Source organism: Megascapheus bottae, chromosome 33 (assembly GCF_031878675.1).
Source record: "Megascapheus bottae isolate mThoBot1 chromosome 33, mThoBot2.hap1, whole genome shotgun sequence".
Lineage (NCBI taxonomy): Eukaryota > Metazoa > Chordata > Mammalia > Rodentia > Geomyidae > Megascapheus > Megascapheus bottae.
Window position 1 is genome coordinate 5,946,772 of NC_143541.1, and position 23,229 is coordinate 5,970,000.

At 46.9% G+C, this 23,229-nt stretch overlaps 2 protein-coding genes across 3 annotated transcripts in view; both read left to right on the forward strand.

The window, feature by feature from the left end:
• The first annotated feature begins 2,407 nt into the window (after window positions 1–2,407).
• Brk1 (BRICK1 subunit of SCAR/WAVE actin nucleating complex) lies at window positions 2,408–10,754 on the forward strand. The gene is made up of 3 exons (XM_090323813.1): window positions 2,408–2,535; window positions 9,528–9,610; window positions 10,110–10,754. Exons 1-3 carry the CDS (start codon window positions 2,418–2,420, stop codon window positions 10,134–10,136), a joined length of 228 nt encoding a protein of 75 aa, XP_090179939.1. The 5' UTR covers window positions 2,408–2,417; the 3' UTR covers window positions 10,137–10,754.
• Window positions 10,755–13,404: 2,650 nt separating this feature from the next.
• The window catches only part of Vhl (von Hippel-Lindau tumor suppressor), a 9,888-nt gene continuing 63 nt past the window's right edge, over window positions 13,405–23,229 (forward strand). The window contains exons 1-4 of one of the 2 annotated variants that reach the window (XM_090323781.1): window positions 13,405–13,848; window positions 16,162–16,284; window positions 18,754–18,986; window positions 23,156–23,229. The exon at window positions 23,156–23,229 is cut by the window's right edge and continues 63 nt beyond it. In XM_090323781.1, the coding sequence (XP_090179907.1) occupies window positions 13,536–13,848; window positions 16,162–16,284; window positions 18,754–18,956 (639 nt within the window). In that variant the 5' untranslated portion in view covers window positions 13,405–13,535 and the 3' untranslated portion in view covers window positions 18,957–18,986; window positions 23,156–23,229. Of the gene's footprint in view, window positions 13,849–16,161; window positions 16,285–18,753; window positions 21,310–23,155 lie in introns of those variants that run through there. The other variant, XM_090323780.1, reaches the window with a different exon arrangement.

Here is a 23,229-nt window from a genome sequence, read left to right on the forward strand (position 1 = left end):
AAAAGTGGCTTGAGACGCGAAGCCCTGGCTCACGCCTGTGATCCCAGCAACTCAGGAGACTGAGATCCCAGGACAGAGAGTCAAAGTCTACCTGGGCAGAAAAGTCCCTGAGACTCTTACCTCTATTTATGTACCAGAAAACTGGATGTGGAGATGTGACTCAGTGTAAAAGGAACACCTAGCTTTGAGCAAAGGAGCTTAGGGACAGTGCCCAGGCCCTGAGTTCAAGCCCCGTGAACAAAAAGCAAAAAAAACCACTAACAACAAAAGGTTTAACTTTTTTTTTTAGATTATATGGCTGAGGCAGGGGGTGGGCAGCAGTTTATGCAGCCAATTCCTGGGTTTCCAGTGGCTGGCCACAGCAATTACTAAAATTGTGTTGTTGTTGTTTTTGCCAGTCCTGGGGCTTGAACTCAGGGTCTGGGCACTGTCCTTGGACTTTATTTTGCTCCAGGCTAGTACTCAGCACCATTTCTGGTGGTTTTTCTATATATGTGGTACCTGGAATGAACCCAGGGCCTCATGCATGCTAGGCAGGCACTCTACCACTAGGCCAAACTCCCGGCCCAATAACTAAAATTGTGCAACAGTAGAATTTACGAGCAGAGTTAATGCATGGGAGGAGTTAGTGCATAGGCAGACTTAGAGCATGTGAGGAGTTAAGGTAAGGGGTACTTGGCACATGGGAGGAGATGTTTGGGCGGGGCTTAGGGTGTGGGAGGAGTTATCATGGGCGGAGCTAGCACTCAGGAGGAGTTGGGCCCAGTGGGGAGGTGCTGTTGTAGGGGTAGAGGGAATGGCCAGAGGTCCTTTTCTCCTAGAACCCTGACAGAACTTCCATTTTGCCAACACCACCAAGAATTGTCTCTTTGACAACTTGAGTTGACCCAAGACAACTTTGACAAGAGTTGTCACTTGACAGTTGCACTGTCCCTGGACTTTCTCAAGGCTAGTGCTCTACCACTTGAGCCACAGCACCACTTCCGGCTTTTTCTGTGTATGTGGCACTGAGGATCCAGCCTGGGTCTTCCTGCATGTTAGGCAAGCATTCTACCACTAAGCCACGCTACCGGCGGGTTGTCACCTTTTCTCTGGTTCTTGGGTAAAGCTAATAAAAAGGTCTGAGGATGGGGTCAGGATGGAGAAACCATATCATCTTAAGGAACTTGCCCTGTGCCTGTTGTGTGCATGTGTCACCTGGGTGAATTGTAGGAAGAGCTTGGAGCAGAGTCAGAAAATGGAGAGGAACAGAAAATTTTGACAGAACAGATGAAAATTATTTTGAATTATAAAACTGAATTCCTTCAGCTAATTTTATTTTCCTCCTGAAGAGGAGAAATGACACACTAGTTATTTAAAAGCAGATGAAACTTCTTTTTTTTTTTTTTTGCACAGGATTCTTTCTTTAAATGAAACTTTCCAAAGCAAAATGATATGATTAACATTTTTTACTGCTGTGACATTCTGTTACACAGGCCTCTGTGCAAGCTGTCCAGTTCTAAGGGAAGGTTCCAAGAAATGCTATTTGCTGTCATCTCAAAATCCTATCCAGCAGAACCAGAATCAGCTTAGCATCCCTATGGCAAAATACCTGAGCTGGGTTGCTTATGAAGACGAAATGATATACCCCACTAAAAAGTATGAGCATGGACGGGGGGGGGGGGGGGGGGGGGGGGGATATTCTTTCTAATGACGTGTGCAGAATTGCAGTTAAGGAAAACACTCAAAGCTGTCTTGTAATCCCAGTTACTTGGGGAATAAAGGTCAGGAGATCTGGCGGGTGTGGTGGCTCACACCTGTCATCCTAGCTACTCAGGAGGCTGAGATCTGAGGATCAAGGTTCAAAGCCAGCCTTGGCACAAAAGGATCTGTGACTCTTATCTCCAAATAAACTCTAGAAAACAGGGCAGTGGGGCTTGGCTCCGGGGTAGGGAGGTAGCCTTGAGCTGAAGAGCTCAGGGACAGCGCCCAGGCCCAGAGTTCAAGCCCCATGACAGCCCCACCCCCCCCCAAAAAAAATCAGATGATTGTCTGAGATTAGAGAAAAATTCGTAAAGCTCCATCTCAACCAGTGGCTTAGCTTGGTGACATATGCCAGCTCCCTCAGCTACGGGGCAATCAGCACGGCTGGGTAACGTGTGCAGGCGTGGGATGCCCACGCGCCCCCCCCAAGTTCCAGAACAGCGGGAACCAGCGTGGGAGGGCGGCGTTCCGCACATGCGCACTCCGCCCACAGCGCGCACGGGCTCGGGCCGAGGACCAGCCCCGACGCTGGCGAGGAAGCGATGCCGCGCACGCGCACCACCACGCCGCACGGTGGTGGACGTCTGGGGAAGGAGGTAGGTGCACGGCGCAGGCGCGCCGGCGGCTGTGCAGTCAGGGCGCATGCGCAACCATTCTTCCGCAGGCCGGCCGCCATGGCGGGACAAGAAGATCCGGTGCAGCGGGAGATCCACCAGGATTGGGCGAACCGGGAATACATTGAACTCATCACCTGCAGCATCAAGAAAATCGCGGACTTTCTCAACTCGTTTGGTTAGCAGGGAGCCAGGGAGGCGGGGAGGAGGGAGGGCCGAGGAGAAGCCCGGGGTTGGCGCCCCGCCGGCGGCGGTCTCCCGCCTCGCGGGGCCCCGCGGCAGCCCTGCCCTGGGGCCGGCGTCTGCCCACGCGGCTGCTCGGCACCCCGCTTCCCTTCCGGGCCGCACCGGGTGGTGCGTGGGCCGCGGAGAGGGGTCCTGAGGGCTCGGCCGGGCGCGCGCCCGGGGCCGGGGGTGAGGTCGGAGGTGGGGCCTGGCCCCTCCTCCCAGGCGCGGGGCGGGCGGGCGGGCGAGGAACTCCCAGCCTGGACGGCGGCCCTTTGACAGACTCCCCCTCTCGCGCTCCCCGAGTGTTTCCGCCATGGATCTCTACTTAAACCGGCAAAAGGCTGAAAGTGGCCGGGCGCGGTCATCCCAGCTACCCAGGAGGCTGAGATCTGAGGATCAAGGCTCAAAGCCAGCCCTGGGGCGGGGAGTTGGGCCTAGTGGTAGACTGCTTGCCTAGCATGCACGAAGACCCAGGTTCGATTCCTCAGGACCACAGCCAGAAGTGGTGATGAGACTCAAGTGGTAGAGCCCTGGCTTTGAGAAAGTCCAAGGACAGTGCTCAGGCCCTGAGCTCAAGCCCAGGACTGGCAAAAAACAAAAAGCCAGCCCTGGCACAAATGGACCTGTGACTCTTGTCTCCAAATAAACTCTAGAAAACAGGGCAGTGGGGCTTGGCTCAAGGGTAGGGTGGTAGCCTTGAGCTGAAGCGCTCAGGGACAGCGCCCAGGCCTAGATCACGCCCCTGACACCCTCTCCACACACACACAAAGGCTGGAAGTGGAACTGAGATTTGAAAGGGACCTAGCATCTTAACTCTCCCTGATCTGGATCTCCATAAATACCTGAATGTATGAACACTGAATTATATTAGTATATGTTATTTTCATTTTGAGACATCTCACTGTGCTGTCCAGGCTGGCCTCCAACCTGTGGGCCCAAGTGGTCCTCTTGCCTCAGCTCCCCAGTAACTAGATTGTAAGTCTAGCTGTGTTAACTATTTTTTTTAACATAATGCTATTTAACGTCAAAAAATTTCAACTCTCTAAATATGCAAACATAGAATATTGAACATAGTGCTTGTACAGAATGTTTTTGTGCTTCCATCAGTGCAGTGTCCCGGGGCTTGAACTCTGGGCCTGGGCGCTGTTATTGAGTTCCTCAGCTCAAGACTACCACCCTACATCTGGGCCTTGGTATTATCCCTTAGCTCTTCAGCTCAAGACTACCACCTTACCCCTTGAGCTACAGCACACTTTTGGTTTTCTAGTGGTTAATTGGAGATAAGAGTCTCAAGGTATTTAATGCCCTAGACCTTAGCTGATCTTGAACTGGGATCCTTAGATTTCAGCTTCCTGAGTAGCTAGGATTGCAGGTATGAGCCACCATGCCTGGCTTGCAGTGACAATGAGTTCTATAGTTTGTTCAAAAGCAATTTAAAAGTCTACCACATTTAACAAAAAGTAATTCAGACACTTAAAGTATCTTCTCCCGTAGCCTCAACACCAAGCAAAGAGTATCAAGAGTCTGTCTAGTTTTGTCCTTTTTGCTAAGTATGTATGTATTTTTGTTCTTCGGGCAGTGCAGCAGTACACACATACACACACACACAGTTGATAACTCGGAATTTCTAGTACAATGTTTATACAGTTTCAAGGCACTCAGATACAATAAACTACATAAACCAGTAAAAGTTTCTACAGTACTTTCAATAAGATTGCAATCAAAGTTTGTAATTCACTAAGCCCACACCAGATGAGATATTCATAAGGAGAAAGGTCACAGGTGTTTTAATCCTCATTCTCTTTTCCTCTTGATTCTCCTTCATCTTCATTATCTTCTACAGTTGTTTTTTCATTGTTATCTGAATTACACCACATTTTCTGTCATGTCTTCAGTTGAGACGCAAAGTTTATGAATTGCGTTCTGAATAGAATGGGAAGATCTTTTTAGTGATCTTTGGGGAGTCATTAGAGTCTTTTCCCGAATCTCTTAGCTGGCTCATAATCTTTAATAGCCTGGACATAGTATGCTTTAACTACTTAGGTTCTCTTTCCCAGACATTGTCCTCTCAGAAAATACTAAAGATTCTAGAGACCTTTGTGTTCTTCTTATATTCTTCTTTGCACATCTGCAGAGAGGACATAGCAAACATCTTGCCTTCTGGTTTTTCTTTTTTGTCTCAGGAACTTGAACTCAGTATCTGACTCTTGGCTGGTCTTTTTTCCGGCACTCTACTATCTGATTGACTCCTTGGTCTTTGCTGTCTGGTTTCTTGGGGTCATCTTTAGCCCCTCTGTCTGTGTTGTTGCTCTGGGCAAGATAGGTGACTTAGCCCTTCCCATCATTGTTCTAGTTCCCTCTGTTAGAGCTGAATTCAGCCGGCCCTTTGCATCTCATGCCTGTAATCCTAGCTAACCAGGAAGCTGAGATCTGAGGATTGAGGTTTGAAGCCAGTTTAGCAGAGAAATTATCAGTAAAGAAGCCAGAAGTGGAGCCATCTCTCAAATGGTAGAGTGCTAGCCAAAAAGCCAAGGGACAGTGCCTAAGCTCTACATCCAAGCCCAAAACAAGACAGAATGTTTAATTCACAAACATTTGCAAGTCACACCCAAAAAGGAAGTCTTGTTTCTCTGACAAAAAAATTTTTTTTAATTGGTTGTGGGCTTGAACTTGGGGCCTGAGCATTATCCCTGAGCTCTTTTTCCTGTAGTCTAATGTCCTACCACTTTGGAGATAGAGTATTGTGTGCTTTTCTGCCCAGGCTGACTTTGAACTGTAATCCTCAGATTTCGGCCTCCTAAGTAGCTAGGATTTCAGGTGTGAGCCACTGGCACCCAGCCAACATTCATTATTTCTTTTTCACAGCATATGACACATAGCAAAGGTCACAAATATCATTCTCTATTGGTTGTGCTTTTTTTAAGGGATCATAGCCCTTTAAGTATTTCGAATATAGACTAGAAGGTTCTGTGCTTGTTCGTTTTTCTGTGGTGCTGGGGATGGTCTCATGCATGCTAGGCAAGTGTCTTACCCCTGGGCTACATCTGCAGCCCAAACTAGGGCTTTTCAAATAGCAGCAATCTGTTTTTCTTGTTCTATTTCTCTGCTTATGCTAGATTTAGAGTTAAGAGAGGAGGTCTAAAAATAAAGGCCTGTAAAGTGTGAATCTATTTTGTGGAAACTTTATTAGTTCCAAAGTACAAGTATAGCCTTAGGCCTGGCATGGTGGCTCACGCCTGTATGATGCAGAGTACAAAGAGTCAGTAGTTTACTTTGACTCTAGAGCCCTTTGAAAAGGGGCAGTGATCCCACAATCCTTACACTGCTACAGGGTAAGTTAGCCATGTGCTTTGCTGATAGATTGTTCTTTTAAGGTAGCTAATGACTTCCTGAACAGCTGTAGTCTAATTCCAACTGGTAATAGTGGATTCACTGCCTATGGTTTTGTCTTTCAGTGCTGGAAGACCACCTGAACTTGAAGACCGATAGATAGTAACACAGGAATCACATCAAACATTAAGGCCACTCTTTTCTTTTTCTTTTTTTTTTTTTTTTTTTTTGCCAGTCCTGGGCTTGAGCTCAGGGCCTGAGCACTGTCCTTGGACTTTCTCAAGGCTAGAGCTCTGCCACTTGAGCCTCAGCACCATTTCCGGCTTCTTTCTATGTATGTGGTACCGAGGAATCGAACCCGGGTCTTCATGCATGCTAGGCAAGCACTTTAACCACTAGGCCAAACTCCCGGCCCCACTCTTTTCTTTTTTTGTTGTTGGTTGTGGAACTTGAACTCTAGACCCAGAGTTCGATCGCCACAACCAACAATAACAAAAAAAGAAATTTAAACAGAAGTATAGATGTTTATCTCTCTGTTTGATAACACTAGAGATTTATTTATTTGGCCTGGGCTCAGTCCCTGAGCTCTTCAGCTCAAGGCTACTGTCCTATCCCTTGAGCCACAGTGCCAATTCCAGTTTTCTGGTGGTTAATTGGAGATAAGAGACTCACAGACTTTAGTGCCCACGCTGGCTTTTTTTTTTTTTTTTTCCACGCTGGCTTTTGACTGAGATCCTCAAATCTCAGCCTCCTTCGTAGCTAGGATAATAGAAGTGAGCCATTGGCACCTTGCTCTGAAGTTCTGAGGTTGAACATTTTATTATCCTGAAAGTGTTTATCCACGTGGGTCGGTACATCCATGTGATGCTGGTAGCATCAGGCCTGGATTCTGACTCATTACCAGGTTGACAGCTAGAACTGAAAACCATCGGAGAAGGAGCTCCCTCCCATTCCCTCCCCACCATAATTTTGGTGCTTCGTTACTCATATCAGTTTGTCAAAGAAAATATTCTGTGTTTATTGAATAGAAGACATAACGTGTACTTTTATGCTTTCAAAAATTAGACTGAGAAGAAATTTGGTCTTGTTGAACAGTCCTGATGGAAAGGACAGTGTATCCAAAAAGAGAAGGGTGACGAGGTACTCATGTACAGATAGAAACAGGAATTAGAAGAAGCAGCACTAGTAGATTAAATAAGACCAAAGAGAAGGGGGCTGGGCCAGGTTCTAGTGGCTCATACTTATAATCCTACCTACTCTGGGGGCTGAGATCTGAGGATTGAAGTTCAAAGCCAGCCTGGGCAGTAAAGTATGAGACTCTATCTTCACCAGAAAACCAGAAATGGAGTAGTATCTCCGAGTGGTATAATGCTCAGCCTTGAGCAAAAAGAACTCAGGGACAATGCCCTAGTTCTGATGAAGGAAAAAGAAGGGGTCTGAGAATGACTCAGTTGTATAATACTTACCAAATTTGCAGAGGCCCTGAGTCTGATCCCCAGCACCACAAAAGAATGAAAAATGACCAGAACAGAGAGATCGGTAGAGGGCTGAAGCGCTTTTGCCAACCTGCCAGGGAAGAGATGGAGAGTTGGTAGGGTAGTGTTGAATCATTATGTGGGAGACTCAAGGATATTGTGAGGTGATTGAGCATCAATGTTGGAGGAATTAGTAGGAAATAATCAATGTCCTAGGTCTCTTTTTCTCTTGTGCAGAATGCAGTGGTTGGAAAATGTGTTGGAAATGGAGAAATGTGAAGAAGAAAAGATACCTTGGGAATCTAGGCTGCACTTTGGGTAAAGCAGCAAAAGAAAATTAGAAAAGGGGTGTCGGGTGTATGGCCTCGGGAACACTTGCCTACATGCACAAAGCCCTGAGTTCAGTTCCTTAGTACCACATGCACAGAAAAAGCCGGAGGTGGTGCTGTGGCTGACGTGAAAGAGCGCTAGCCTTGAGAAAGTGCAAACACAGTGCCCAGGCCCTGAGTTCAAGCCCAGAACTTCCCCCCCCCCCAAAAAAAAAAAGGAAAAAGAAAATTAGAAAAGGAAGAGAAAGATTTGGGCTGTTTCTCACAGGTGGAATTAGGGTATTGGATTTGTTGTTGTTTGGCCCTGTAAATAGAAGGAATCTTCCCTGATTTCATTTTGATATGAAAGTAATACGCACTGCACTGCCAGGCTATGTCCTACCATTGTGTTATTACCCCAGCCTGAAAACCTTTTGGAATTTGACTTTTGATCATTTCCTAGGCTAAGGGCATGTGGTCTGGCACTTGCTGGGCCAGGGAGCAGCAGTGAAGCACAGCTCCCATCAGACAGCCTAAGTCAAGGTGCAACTGTATTTGCTTCCTCTGGTCAAGTTTCCTTCTCTTCAAACTCTATAGTATAGCCAACTCTTCCCCTTTCCCGTCCCCCCACCCCCCAATAGGGCTTGAACTGAGAGCCTCACACTCTCCATCTGCTTGCTTGCTCACAGTTTGGTACTATACCACTTGAGCTACACCTCTAGTGTAGCACCTTGCTAATTAATTAGAGATTGAGTTTCTCAGACTTTACTGCCCATGCTGGCTTTGAACCATATTCCTCCAGGTTTCAGCCTCCTGAGTAGCTAGAATTCCAGGTGAATAGCTCAAATGGTAATTTGCCCAGCAGTGTGAAACCTTTAATTCTCTCCCTGATAATTCAAAGAGAAAAAGGAAGGGGGGCGGGGAAGGAAAAAGAAAATGTCCATAGGTTAAGCTACCTTGATCAAAAGCATTAGCTGTGTGAGATGATTCATTGCCTTGCTTATTGGGTTGTTGGCGGAAGTACTTCTCATTGTCTAGTAACCAGGACCCCAAATCAGAGTCTTCAGGATCCTAGCACCAGTGGCTCACACCTACGATACCAGTTACCCAAGTGGCTGAGACCCAAAGGATTGGAGGTCAGAGCCAGCTTGTGGCTGCTACATTACAATGTCTGCTTCTGGCTTCCTCGTCAGTTTCCAGCTTCTGAATTGCTCTTCTCCCTTTAAATGTACTAGTAAGTTGAGTCCCTGTGATGCTTCAAACTTTTTTTTTCAATCATGGGTCTTAAACTCGACATAGGCCCTGTCCCTGAGCCTTTTCTGCTCAAGGTTTAGTATTCTACCACTTTGAGCCATACCGCCACTTCTTTTTCTGGTTTATTTGGAGATAAGAATCTCGGCCTCCTGCGTGGCTAGGATGACAGGTGTGAGCCACCAGCATCTGGCAATGCTTCAGACCTTTGATCCCCTCCCTGATGTCCTTCCTCTGTCTTTGCTGTCTCCATTCATGGACTTCAGATTTAGATTAAACCAGCTGAGAGCGCCCAGGATAAACCCTAGGATCTCAGGTCCTTAGCCTTGGCCAGAGCTGCAGAGTTTCTTCTGTCATGTATGATACATATTCACAAGTTATAGTGTGGGGAGGTATTTGAGGGTCACTGTTCTTACCTATCCTCCCTGGTGGGATAATCAGCTGTATTTCTGAGACCCTTCTCGCCATGTCCCCGTGTGTGCTCTGCATCATGAATCATTCCTCTTCAAGGAAATGATGCTTGTGCATATGTGTGTCTGGAGTAGAAGTAATCCTGAACATGAGTCTTCTTTTACTAGATATGTCTTGCCGTTCAAGACTTGCAACACTAAACGAGAAATTGACAGCCCTTGAGCGGAGAATAGAGTACATTGAAGCACGGGTAAGTACAGTGGGCGAGGGCTGTGAGAGAGAACGCAAACTGCACTGCCCTGTAGACTGAACTTTGGGCAGAAACAGGCTTGGAGATGTTAGGTTCTTTGTATAGATTGAAGTCTGTGACTCTTCAGGCTATCTATATTGTTTTCCATTTCTTGAGTTCTAAAATGAGGGTTTGTTTTGTTTGTTTGTTTGCTCTTTTTTTGTGTCACTCATGGGGCTTGAATGCTGGCCCTGGGCGCTGTCCCTGAGCTCTTCAGCTCAAGGCTACTGCCCTCTCCTTGAGCTAAGGCGCCACTTCTGGTTTTCTGGAGGTTAATTGGAGATAGAGTCTCACAGACTTCAGTGCCCTTGCTGGCTTTGAACTGTGATCCTCAGATTGCAGCCTCCTCAGTAGCTAGGATTACAGGCATGAGCCACCATGCTTAGCTTGTTTGCCTGCTTTTTATTATGCCTTTACCACTCCTTCTGAGTTGATCTCAATGTCATTTTTCCTCTGACAGGTGACAAAAGGTGAGACACTCACCTAGAACTGTGCCATGCTGCTGGGAAGTTGCTGCTCGGAACATAGGCCACGTGGGAAAGGCCCAGCAGCTTCTGCTCCTCTTCTTCCTCTCTTTAACGAGCAACAGGCCTTTCTCTTGTTTTTCTTTTTTCAAAAGTGTGGCCTTTGGGCGCTGCCATGTACATCGGGGAGTGTGATGTGGCGTGGGGGACTCTGGGAAACAACATTAGGGGTTTGTACCTTTTGAGTAACGCTTCATGGAGCTATTGTTAAATGTAATTGAGAGGTTGAGCCAGAAGCCTGGGACTCTTTGTGCAGCTCCTCGCACTTCTCACTCTCTTTTTCTCAGATTTTCCTTACAGCTCTCATTGCCACTGCACTGATTCCATCAGCACTCCTCATCTCCTCCCCATCCAAGGTGGGTGGTGGGTGGGCGGTGGCAGATGGGGACAGTCCTGGCTGGGACCCCTAGGCCCTGGCAGTGTGACTGTCATGGAATATTGTTGCCATCCCACCAGTTTCTTGTTTAAGGTCACTGCCAGGCCCTTGTGTGGCTTGAAAGGGACATTTTCAGAGTTTTCTGTCACTTGGCACTTGGGGTGTCTGTGCCTCTCCTATTTCCCTAATAAATTCCTCAACTTTATCTGACTGCTGTGATTGTGCTGGGGAGACGAACAAAGAGACAGTACTGCACTGGACTGGGGTGTGTGAGCTGGCACACAGAATCTACAGATTCAAAGCTTCAGGGGCTAACTCCCCCCCGACCCCCCAGCCCTGTATCTGGACTGGTGCATCCCTGTAGCTGCCTGATGCCTCGAGGGAGTCATCTGCTCATTCAGCAGACATTCTCCCAGTATTTAACTATGTAGGTACATTAGACTCTAATAAATGACACAGCACTGAATCAGACAAGATGCTTACAGTCTCTTAAAATACCAGCATCCATACACTTTAACTACAGTCCAGAGCAGCACTGTTGCTCACACCTGTAATCCTAGCTACTCATTAGACATGAGCTATAAGGATCCCAGCTTGAAGCCAGCCTGGCTAAGGAAGTCCTAGAGACTCAACTCCACTTGGAAGTAGAGTTGTGGCTCAAGCAGGAGCAGTAGAATCCCATCCTTGAGCAGTAAAGCTAAGGGACAGTGCTCAGGCCTGAGTTTAAGCCCTAATACCTGTTTGGGCTACATACACATAAACACCAAAATTAGATGTATTTCCTTTGAAAATACTGTAGTTTAAACAGAAGAGTCAAGCTGGGCACAAGTGGCTCATGCCTATAATTCTAGCTACTCAGGAGGCTTGAGATTAGGGTCACTGTTCAAAGACAGCTTGGGCAAGAAAGTGGAGGTGTGGCTCAAAGTAGAGCACCAACCTTGAGGTAAAAAGCCAAGTGGGACCTTAAGACCCTGAGGTCAAGCCCCAGTACTAGAAAATTGTGTTGAGTCCTCTTCCTTGGCTTTGGCCATAGAGAAATTGACCACATTGTTCCCTTCTGCCTTTCTTCATGAAGATGCTCTGACAGACGCCTGTTTTCTTATGTGAGAGAAATGAATCAGCCTTCAAGAGAGCTTCATTCCATGAAGCACTTGAAAATGTTTTCTACGCCTGTTAATTCATTCACTCATTGAAAAACAAAAGCATTTGAACTAGTGCGTTTTCTTTCAACTGTTAAGCTTGTAGAGTTTACCTCAAGTGGTAGAGTACCTTCCAAGCAAGCTTGTATCATCCCCCACCAAATACTAAGCCTGGACTGGGGGTATAGGTCAGTAGTTGAGAGCTTATGTAACACATATGAGAACTAGGTTAAATCTTCCCACCACAGTAAAGATGAACTAAGCTTAAACTATAGCTTAAACATTCCTAGTTACATGGTTTTACTCTTGTAACTCAGACTCTGAACTAGTCCTTAAATGTGTTTGTTTCACCTAGCTAAATTACACATTATACTTTGTCCTTGAATTTAATCTTTGAATTTTGATCTTCTGGGGCCAGAATTTTGGCCTAGTGATAGAGTGCTTGCCTAGTATGCACGAAGACCTGGGTTCAATTCCTTGGAACCACATACATAGAAAAAAACCAGAAGTGGTGCTGTGGCTCAAATGGTAGAGTTTTAGCCTTGAGAAAGCCCAAGGACAGTGCTCAGGCCATGAGCTCAAGGCCCAGGACTGGCTAAATAAAAAGATGATGAATTTTAATCTTCTGTGACTACTCAAGAGGCATGAGCTCTGAGGGTCCCAGTTCAAAGCCAGCTGGAGCAAGAGAGTCCTAGAGGGCTGGCAATGTAGCATAGAAGTAGAGTGCTTGCCTAGCATGCATGAAGCCCCGGGTTCTGTTTCTTAGTAATACATGAACAGAAGAAGCCAGAAGTAGTGCTGTGGTTCAACTGGTAGAGTGCTAACCTTGAGCAAAAGATGCTCAAAGTTAGTGCATAGGCCTTGAGTTCAAGCCCCAGGACTAGCAAAAAAAAAAGAAATTCTAAAGACTTTACCTCTTCCTCTAATGGTAGTGATGTAAAATTTGTTTAGTTGCTTTTATGTGCTTACATGTCTTTGAAAGGACTTTGGGATAGGTGGGAAAACAAAAGTGAAAGGTAGATTTTACTTTTTTTTTTGCTTGTCCTGAGGCTTGAACTCAGGGCCTGGACACTGTCCTTGGACACTTTTTGCTCAAGGTTGGCACAGAGGAATGGAACCCAGGGTTTCCTGCATGCTAGGCAAGCACTTTACCACTAGGCCCTACTCCAGGCCCCGAGTTTACATTTTCTACACTGCCGGTCATTCTAAAAACTCAAGAGACAAAAATTAGAAAAAAAAAAAGTTTAATAGTGCAATCCAGGAGTCAGGCGTCACTGGCTCACCTGTAATCCCAGCTACTCAGGAGCTCAGTTCAAAGCCAGGCCTGGCAAAAACGTTCATGAGACTTATCTCCAGTTAATCACCAGACAACCCAAGTGGCGCTGTGGTTCAAGCCACAGAGGGCTAGCCTTGAGCCCAGGAGCTCAGGGACGGCGCCCAGGCCCAGTTCAAGCCCCACGAGCGACCATAACCCATAGTGCAGAACAGCGAAGAGAGGGAGACTGGACAAGAGGGCCCATCAGGTGAAGTAAGTCAGGAAATGTTCTGCGGAACTGCCTGGATCTGTGGTTATAGACCAACACCCTGAGGGAGGGGCGGAGTTTACTGCGGACACGCAGGACAGAGATCCGAGCGCGGGCCCCGCCCCTGCGCCAGGCCCCGCCCCGCGCCAGGCCCCGCCCCCAGAGCCCGTCCGGGATCTATTTGCGCATGCGCGCGACTTCCAGCCGCGGCTTTGAGCGCTCTAGGGCTCTGAGGGTGCGCGCGCTCCCGTCGCCGGGCCCCGCCTCGCGTCCGGCCCGCGAATCCCAAGCGAGCAGCCTGGTGGCGGTGTGGGTCCTAAGGTGATGCCCCGGAAGGCGGGTGTCGAGGAGGCGGGCGCCGACGAGTACGGCGCGGAGGAGCGGGGCCAGGAAGGGTCGGAAGCCGAGGACTCCGGATCGGAAGAGTCGGCCCTGGAGGAGGCGGGCGCCGCGGAGATGGAGGCCGGGCGGCCTCGGCCGGTGCTGCGCTCGGTGAACTCCCGCGAGCCGTCGCAGGTCATCTTCTGCAACCGCAGCCCGCGCGTCGTGCTGCCGGTGTGGCTCAACTTCGACGGCGAGCCGCAGCCCTACCCGACGCTGCCTCCGGGCACGGGCCGCCGCATCCACAGCTACCGAGGTGGGCCCCGCGCCGGGCGGGCCCCGCCGGCTCCGCGAGCGCCGCGCACGCGCGCTCCCGGGTCAGCTCGGAGGCGCTGGGCTCCGGGGCTGGGGGGGGGGGGGGCCGGGCGGACGCGAACCAGGCGGTGTCACAATCGGGGCGCCGGGGAGGCGTGGCGACCCCGGAGGGAGCGGCGGTGGGCGGGTGCTGCAGGTGCGCTGCAGACCCTGGGGAGAGGTGACCCGGATCGACCCCACCGACTGACTGGTGGTGATGGTGGTGGTCTTCCCGCGGCCCTGGCGCGGAGGGATCGAGACACGACGAAGGCTTCTCAGACCTCGTTTTATTTTATGTTGTGTGTGTACTGGTGCTGGGGTTTGAACTCAGAGCTTTTTCACCCAAGGCTGGCGCTCTACCACTTGAGCCACAGCTCCAGGTTTTGCTTTTTTTTGTTTGTTTTGGCGGGGGTGAAGAGAATGGTAGTTTATTGACTATAGGACTAGCTTTCATCCACGATCCTCAGATCTCAGCCTCCTAAGTAGCTAGCTTTACAGTCGGGAGTCACCAGCACCCAGCCTCTACTTCTTTTTTCCATATATTTTTTATTGTAATGAATAGAAGGGTTACATGATATTCACCAGATAGAAGGTGCAGTATTACTTCACAAACACTGATACCCTTTCTCCTGTCTTGGTCCCCATTTCCCTCCCCCCACCTCCACCCCTCATCTTGTTTTCCTCCCTTCCCTATCCTATTTCAAATAACCAAATAAACATATATACAATATATCAGATAACAAGGTGAAATACTGTAACAATATGAGATAACCAAGGGACAGCAAAAGAGATGAGAGATAACATAGGACATTAAGGACAATAATCACTCGCCTCTACTTTTTTTCAGCCTCCATTTCTGCCTTTTTTACTGTTAATTGGTGATGAGATGCTCTAGAATTTGTCTACCCACTTTCTGAGAACAGCAGATTGTCTCTTATTTCATATAGGAAATTGTGTGAATTTGTTTTCCAAAATTTGTGCTCGATTTGATAGAATATATATATATATATATATATATATATATACACACACATATTTTTTTTAAATTTTTTTTGCCAGTCGTGCAGCTTGAATTCAGGGCCTCAATTGGACTTTTCTCAAGGCTATACACTGCCACTTGAGCCACAGTGCCATTTCCTGCTTTTTTCAGTGTACAGGGTACCCAGGAATCCAATCCAGGGCTTTGTGCATGCTAGACGAGCACTCTACCAACTAAGCCACATTCCCAGCCCCTAAATTATACACTTAAATAGAGTTAAAATTGGGGCCGGGAGTTTGGCCTAGTGGTTAAAGTGCTTGCCTAACATGCATGAAGACCGGGGTTTGATTCCTCGGTATCACGTACATAGAAAAAAGCCAGAAGTGATGCTGAGGCTCAAGTGGTAGAGCTCTAGCCTTGAGAAAGTCCAAGGACAGTGCTCAGTCCCTGAGCTCAAGCCCAGGACTGGCAAAAAAAAAAAAAAAAAAAAAGTTGAAATTGAGCTGGAGCCTGTGGCTCATATCTCTTTTTTTTTTTTTTTTTTTTTTTGCCAGTCCAGGGCCTGAGCTCAGGGACTGAGCACTGTCCTTGGACTTTCTCAAGGCTAGAGCTCTACCACTTGAGCCTTAGCACTACTTCCAGCTTTTTTCTATATATGTGGTACCGAGGAATTGAACCAGGGTTGACCAAACTCCAGGCCCCTGTAGCTCATGCCTTTAATCCTAACTGTTCAGGAGGCTGAGACCTGGGATTTGACTGAAAAAACCTGAGTGGGAAGTAGAGCTATGGCTGAAGTGGTAGAGCACTAGCCTTGCTTAAAAAAGAAAGGCTAGGCCCTGAAGTAAGTCCCAGTACCAACACACACACATACCCATTAAAATTGCCAGAGGCTGGTGGATTACACCTGTAACGTAAAGTGCTGCAGAGGCTGAGATCAGGAGATTGTGGTCCAAAGCCAGCCTGAGCAGAGGCTCATCTTCAATTTGAATCATAGTTCAAGTGGTAGAGCAGATTGAGGACCAGTGGCCTTTTTTGATGTGATTTCTAGTCACTCTCCTTAGGCCTTTTCCACTGTGGTTACAGCCTTAGTCACCAGGTACCTACATGTTCTGCTTTCTGTGTCATTGCCTTGGGCAAGAGATTTGCCTTCTTCACAACCATTTTCTGAGGCTTACTGTTAGGATGCCCCTGGAAGCGTTTGATATGCCATGGTCCGGAGGCCTGTGTATCATACTGTCAGCCGTGATGACAGAACAGACTGGTGTGCTCCCTAATGCCCTCTGCTTGTGTTTCCAGGTCACCTGTGGCTCTTCAGAGATGCAGGGACATATGATGGGCTTCTGGTTAACCAGACGGAATTGTTTGTGCCATCTCTCAACGTTGATGGGCAGCCTATTTTTGCCAACATCACATTGCCAGGTACCGACATTCAATCTTATTTATGAAAAAGATAAGATGATTGTGAAAAGTAGAGCATAGATTACTGGAGAGTCCAATCTTAATTAATTTGCTAGAGGCACATTTGAGCGAGGTGTCAGCCTTTGATAGTGGCTGCATAAGCAAATGCTGAGCTGGACCAGGTAGTGTGCTTCAAAGGAACTGGGGGCTCTTAAAAGATGAGCTAAGCCAGGGGCCAGTGGCTTATTCCTGTACCCCTTGATGTAGGGGGGAGAGTGGTGGCAAAGTCTCCGCTCATAGAAGTATGAATGTGTTTTGGTTCCAAGCCTTAGAGCAGACTTAATATCTTGGAATGACAGAAAATAAAGTATATCATGGCTTATTTTTTGTTAACTTTTGAGGATATATCTTTTATGTCTAGTTAAGCTCATGGTGTCATTCAGAGGTTAAAAAATGAAACTGAAGCAGAGTACTAGTGGCTCATGCTTGTAATCCTAGCTACTCAGAAGGCTGAGACTCTGTCTTCCCTTTCAGATTGCTTGTTTGTTTCCAGTCCTGGGGCTTGAACTCAGGGCCTGAGCACTGTCCTTGGGCTTTCTCAAGGCTAGAGCTCTGCCACTTGAGCTACAGCACCACTTCTGGCTTTTTTCTATGTATGTGGTACCAAGGAATGGAACCCTGGTCTTTGTGCATGCTAGGCAAGCACTCTACCATTAGGCAAAACTGCCAGCCTCTCCACTTCTAGTTTTTATGGGTTAATTAAGTGGAGCAGAGGCTCTGCTCTTTAATGATAGAGAGTTACCCTTAAAATAAAAAATCGAGCCAGCACCCAAGTCCTAAGTTTAAGCCCCAGGATTGGCACAGGAAAGAAGGGAAGCAAGCCCAGTAGCTTATACTGGCATGAGTTTATAGTCCTAGAATTACCTCAAGACTACACCTTGTCTCAGAAACCAAAAACCAACTGGGCACGGTAGCTCATGCCTGTAATCCTAGCTACTCAGAAGGCTAAGATCTGAGGATCAAGGTTCAAAGCCAGCCCCAGGCACTAAAGTCCTTGAGACCACTATCTTCAGTTAACCACAGAAAATCAGAAGTGGTGCTGTGGCAAGGGGTATGGTGTAGTCTTGAGCTGAAGAGCTCAGGGACGGCACCCAGGCCCAGAGTTCAATCCCCACAACCAACCAAAAAAAAAAAAGGGGGGGGACATTAAAAAAAAAAGTGTAGATATGTATCTATCTGTTTGATAACACTAGATATTGATTTTTTTTGGGGGGGGGCAGTCCCTGTGCCCTACCGCTTGAGCCACAGCACCATTTCTGGTTTTCTTGTGGTTAATTGTAGATAAGAGTCTCTTGGACTTTATTGCCTAGGCTGGCTTTGAACCACAATCCTCTGATCTCAGCCTCTTGAATAGCTAAAATTACAGGTGTGAGCCACTGGGCCCAGCTTCTATTATTATTATTATTATTATTATTATTATTATTATTATTATTATTATTTTGCCAGTCCTGGGGCTTGAAGACTTCTGGGCACTGCCCCTGAGCTCTAGGCCAACACTTTTGAGTGGTTAATTGGGGATGAGAGTCTCATGGGAACTTTTCTGCCTGGGTTGGCAGCAAACCATGAACTTCAGTTCTCAGCCTTCTAGGTAGCTAGGATTACAGATGTGGGCCATAAGTACCCACTTAGATTCGCTTTTAAAGTGGGTTAGCAGATATGATGCACATTCCTCAGAAGCCTGAGGCAGGAGATCTAAAGTTCTAGGCTAACTTGGGCAATAAAATGAAAGGCAGTCTTAAGACAAAACAAAAAGAAAAAGAAGCATCAAAGCACCAAAAAAAAAAAAAGCATCGTTTGGTTAAATTTGGTAAATTTTGCCTAATAGAATACCTTTAAAGAGTAAGTTCCCCAGGGATTAGCCGTACTGTTTTTATCTATCACTTGTTATCAATTGCAGTATGACACCCGCCCTAATCTAGCAATCCTCATTTTGTTTTATTGTTTTTATTATCAGGGTAACGTACAGAGGGGTTACAGTTACATTGCTTCACTGTAGGTACTGAGTACAGGACTTCTTGAACAGGACTCCCCCTTCCTTCCTGTGTTTTTCTCGCACTTCCCTCCCCCACCCCACATTTCATTTGTTAATTTGTGGGTGCCCTGCTTGCTATTTTCTGGTGGGCTGCCTGGAGGCTGGGCTTCCTGGCATTCCTGGGACCTTCCCTCTTGGTGTGGTGCCCAGCAGTGTTGTCTAGGGCTCCCAAATAGAGAACAGCAGAAGTTGCCTGGCTTTTTATTTTTGTCCAGAGGTGCCGGTTCACTTTTTCCCCCCGCAGTTAGCGGAGCCCACTCTCAAGGAAAGCTGCAGTGCAAGGTCGTGAGCAGTAGCCACCACGGGTGTGCTCTCCTGGTGGAGGTCACTGCCGCGGTCGGGCCCTGGCCCCGAGGTGAGGCCGGAGCTGCTCTGAGGACCGTCTCCTGCCCTTGCAGTATACACCCTGAAGGAGCGCTGCCTGCAGGTGGTACGCAGCCTGGTGAGGCCCGAGGACTACAGGAGGCTGGACATTGCCAGGTCACTCTGCGAGGACTTGGAGGACCATCCAAACGTGCGCAAAGACCTGGAACGACTGACCCAAGAACACATGGAAAATCAGCAGCTGGAAGAAGAGACGGGAAGATTTCATTTCAATTAGCATTCCTGCTCTCAGTGTTTGATGGCACTGGTGAGTCTTGATCCAGAGATTTAGCTACTATTTACTTTTGGTGAAGTAAAATATGCTCCATTGCTAAAACAAAAGTGAACGGACTCATGGGCTTGTGTTGTCCAGGGGCACATATCACCCAGTGTCACTGAATCCTTGCCGGCCCCAAGCACACATGAGGAAGAAGGGTTGCATTTTTGCCTCCCAGTAGGACAGGCACATTTAGGCTAAGGGTGTCTGTGTGGGCAGTGTAGGGAGACTTCCAGCGTGCTGGTTACTCGCAAGGGAGCTGGGCTCTCTGCTTCTAATGGATGAAGAGCGATTGGAGGACTCGGTGTCCTTGATGCAAGGACAGGCTCTGCTGCTCTGGGAGGCCCCGTGCCTCCCCCGGGAGCCTCCAGTGCTGGGATGCTCTGGTGGAGCGTCTGGTGAGGGAGAGAAGACAGACCTCCGAAAGAGAATCACGTTGCTAGCAAACGCTTTCTAATTTCCTACATCTCACATTTTGCTTGATCCACTCCTGTAGCGGTGCTGTTTTATTTCTGTTTCTAAGCCACTTGTAATTATCAGGGCCGTTTTTTATAATGTGACATTGATACAGAAAGTAGCAGAAAAGAGTCATCCAGTGTGAATTCTGATATTAAAGTGTTACTAGAGATCAGGATAAGCCAGATGTGGGTTCTTTTTTGCAACACAGTTTCTGTGTATAACCTCAGGCTGGCCCCCTTTGATCCTTCTTCCTCCCTCAGTCTCCCAGTGGCTCCTCATTTGCATCAGCAGGACTTGGTCTGCTGTCCACTCTTGGGCCAGTTAGTCCTGAGTAAACTGGAATGTTTTTACCCTTTTATGAGTATACATTTTTTTCATAAAAGTTAATATCAGAGGTAGTAATTCAAGTTCAGTATTTTAACATCAGACATTTTATAAATGAAAGCTTAAAAGAAAATAGCAGTGGTAGCTCACACCTGTAATCATAGCTACTCCGGAGGCTGAGATCTGAGAATCAAGGTTCAAAGCCAGCCCAGACAGGAAACTCTGTGAGACTCTTATCTCCAATAAATACTCAGAAGAAGCTGGAAGTAGCGCTGGGGCTGAAGTTATAGCACAGTAGCCTTGAGCAAAAAGGTCAGGGATGTGCCCAGGCCCTGAGTTCAAGCCCCAGGATGGACAAAAAAAAATGTAGAGAAGAAAAGGAAGAAGGATCACTGCCGAGCCAGCTTGGGGGCTACACAGCACAACTATAGACCCTGGGGTAGCATCTTGAGTACCAGTACCAGCTTGCACAACAGAAATCCTGTTGCCAAAAAGAGGAGGATTGTGGCAGATTAGTTAACCAAGTACAACTTTGTTGTTTGTAGTCTGTACTCGTTTCAGCCTATTGTAGGGCATATTTTCATTGGTTAGTTCTATTTGGTTAAAATCATACTGTGTACATGATTTTTTCAATCTTTTAACTTTAGCAATTTTTCCATGTTATAAGCTTTCCGTAAATATGAATAGTTTTCTTTTTACAGTTAAATGAAAAATCATTTCTGAGCAAATTCTTCAGGGGACAACTCCCATCAAAGTAAAGTGAATGCCACACTGTCCAGTTCCCCATTAACTTTTCAGAGCCCTAAGTTCAGTCCTGTCTTTCAACATGGACAAAATAAATTGGTTTTTAAAAAAGCTTTTTAAGCCAGGCACCAGTGATTCATATCTATAATCCTTCCTACTCAGGAGGCCAAGTCTGGGCATCTTGTTTTAAAGCCAGACCAGGCAGGAAAGTCCATGAGACTTTTATGGCCAATTAGCTATCATAAATGCTGTAAGTGGACCTGTGGTTCAAGTAGAGTGCTAGCTCTGAGCAAAAAAGTCCAGTGACAGTGCCCAGGCCCTTAGTTGAAGCTCTAGGAGTTACAGGCGCACGCACACATACATAGACACACACACACACACACACACACACAGCTCAAGGATGATTGTAAGTCCAAAGGCTAGCCTGGGTTACATAGTGAAGCTCTGTCTCAAACTACTATGCCCCACTCCCCCACACACAAAAAATGCAACAGGAAAAACCTGTTCTTGTATTAAAATAAGATTTCCTGTTTATCTTGTTAAAAATCTGTGGTTTAAATTATGTTGGTGTTTTTTGTTGTTGTTGTTGTTATTGGCCAAGGGACATTCAAAACCCAGAGCAGGAGGTGTCTGTCTGCTTTTCCTTTGGAGTTCTGTGAATGTGTTGCATGAATTGTTCTTAAGAGACTGCTATTTCCTATTTTTGAGGGTCTTTTGTATTGTAAAACTTTTCTTTAATACATTAAATGGTGCTAAGTAAAAGAAACAAGGTGTTCTGTGTTGTGGGGTTTTTTTCTTTATTTTATTTTAATTATATCATATTTTTTCCCCTTCACTGCCATCGCCCATGAGTAGAGGCCAGGCAGTGGTTCAGAGCCACAGTTTTCTCTGGCCTGGGACTTCCGTGTTGTTTTATCCTGGTTCTTTCCTTTAGGAATTTTGAAAACAGATTAGAATGAATGACAAGCCTGAAGCCTCCTTCCAAGTCTCTAGTTCTGGTCCCAGATTTTATTTATTTATTTTGTCAGTTGTCGCACTTGAACTCTGGGCCTGAGTGCTGTCCCTGAGCTCTTCAGCTCAAGGCTACTACCCTACCCCTGGAGCCACAGCGCCAATTCCCATTTTCTGATTGTTAATTGGAGATAAGTCTCTTGGACTTTCGTAACTGGGCTGGCTTTGAATGGAGATCATCAGATTTCAGCCTCTTGAGAGGCTAGGCTTAGAGGTGTGAGCCACTGGTGCCCCGCTGTGCTTTCTTTTTAAATTTAACATGTGGGGCCGGGAGTTTGATCAAGTGGTAGAGTGCTTGCCTACCATGCACAAAAACCTGGGTTCAATTCCTCGGTACCACATATATAGAAAAGGTCAGAAGTGGTGCTGTGGCTCAAGTGGCACAAGTGCTAGCCTTGAGAAAAGTCCAAGGACAGTGCTCAGGTGTTGAGTACAAGCCCCAGGACTGGCATACTACTACTACTACTAATAATAATAATAATGAGTTAGTTTTGTTTTCTTAAGCACTACAGGGGCCGGGAGTGGTAAAGTGCTTGCCTAGCATGCACAAAGACCCAGGTTCGATTCCTTGGTACCACATACATAGAAAAAAGCTGAAAGTGGGGGCCGGGAGTTTGGCCTAGTGGTAGAGTGGTTGCCTAGCATGCACGAAGACCCGGGTTCGATTCCTCAGTACCACATACATAGAAAAAACCTGGAAATGGTGCTGAAGCTCGAGTGGTAGAGTTCTAGCCTTGAGAAAGCCCAAGGACAGTGCTCAGACCCTGAGCTCAAGCCCAGGACTGGCCAAAAAAAAAAAGCTGGAAGTGGTGCTGAGGCTCAAGTGGTTAGAGCTGTAGCCTTGAGAAAGCCTAAGACTTGAAAAAGCAGGTAAGCCCCTTTTCCTCCAGATCTGTGTGTGTGTGTGTGTGTGTGTGTGTGTGTGTGTGTGTGTGCGCGCGTGCGTGCGCACGCACGCATGTGTGTGCATGCTCAAAGCTAGTGCTCTACCACTTAAGTCATAGCATCACTTCCAGCTTTTTCTGAGGTAGTCTACTAGAGGTAAGAGTCTCATGGGGGCTTTTTCTGCCTTGGTTGGGTTCAAACTGACATCCTCAGAGGGCAGCCTTCTGAGTAGCTAGGATTACTCATGTTAGCCACTGGTACCTGGCCCATGTCTCCTTTTTAATGTTCAATTACAAGACTAAGAGGCCCAAAGGGTCTCTACACTTTCTCTGAATGATAAAAATTGAACCTCATTGCGAATGAAGGAGTTCCATATGAAGAAATCTTGAGTGTCACCATTGTCTAACAGAAGTTGTTAGAACGACCTGACTACTTGTGATTGACCAGCGCAGACAGTATAAAAGCTATAGATAGGGGGTGTGGGGGGGGAGGGAAATGGGTACCAAGACATGTGAAAGGGTATCAATGTATGTGAATTAATGCACCTTCTATCTGGCAAATATCATGTAACCCTTTTACTAATTACAATAAAAAAAATTTAAAAAAAAAAAGCTATAGATAGTGCCAACCCTGGGGAATCTTTAACCTATTTCCTAGGAGGGGTTTAAGAAATTTCTTTTCCATTTCCCCCTACTTTAGCCAGGTTATACTAAATGCTTGCTTCTCACGATTCAAAGCCGTCAGGACAGGAAAAGTGTATGAGACTGAGCCACCAAAAAGTGGAGCTGTGGCTCAAGTGGAAGAGTGCCAG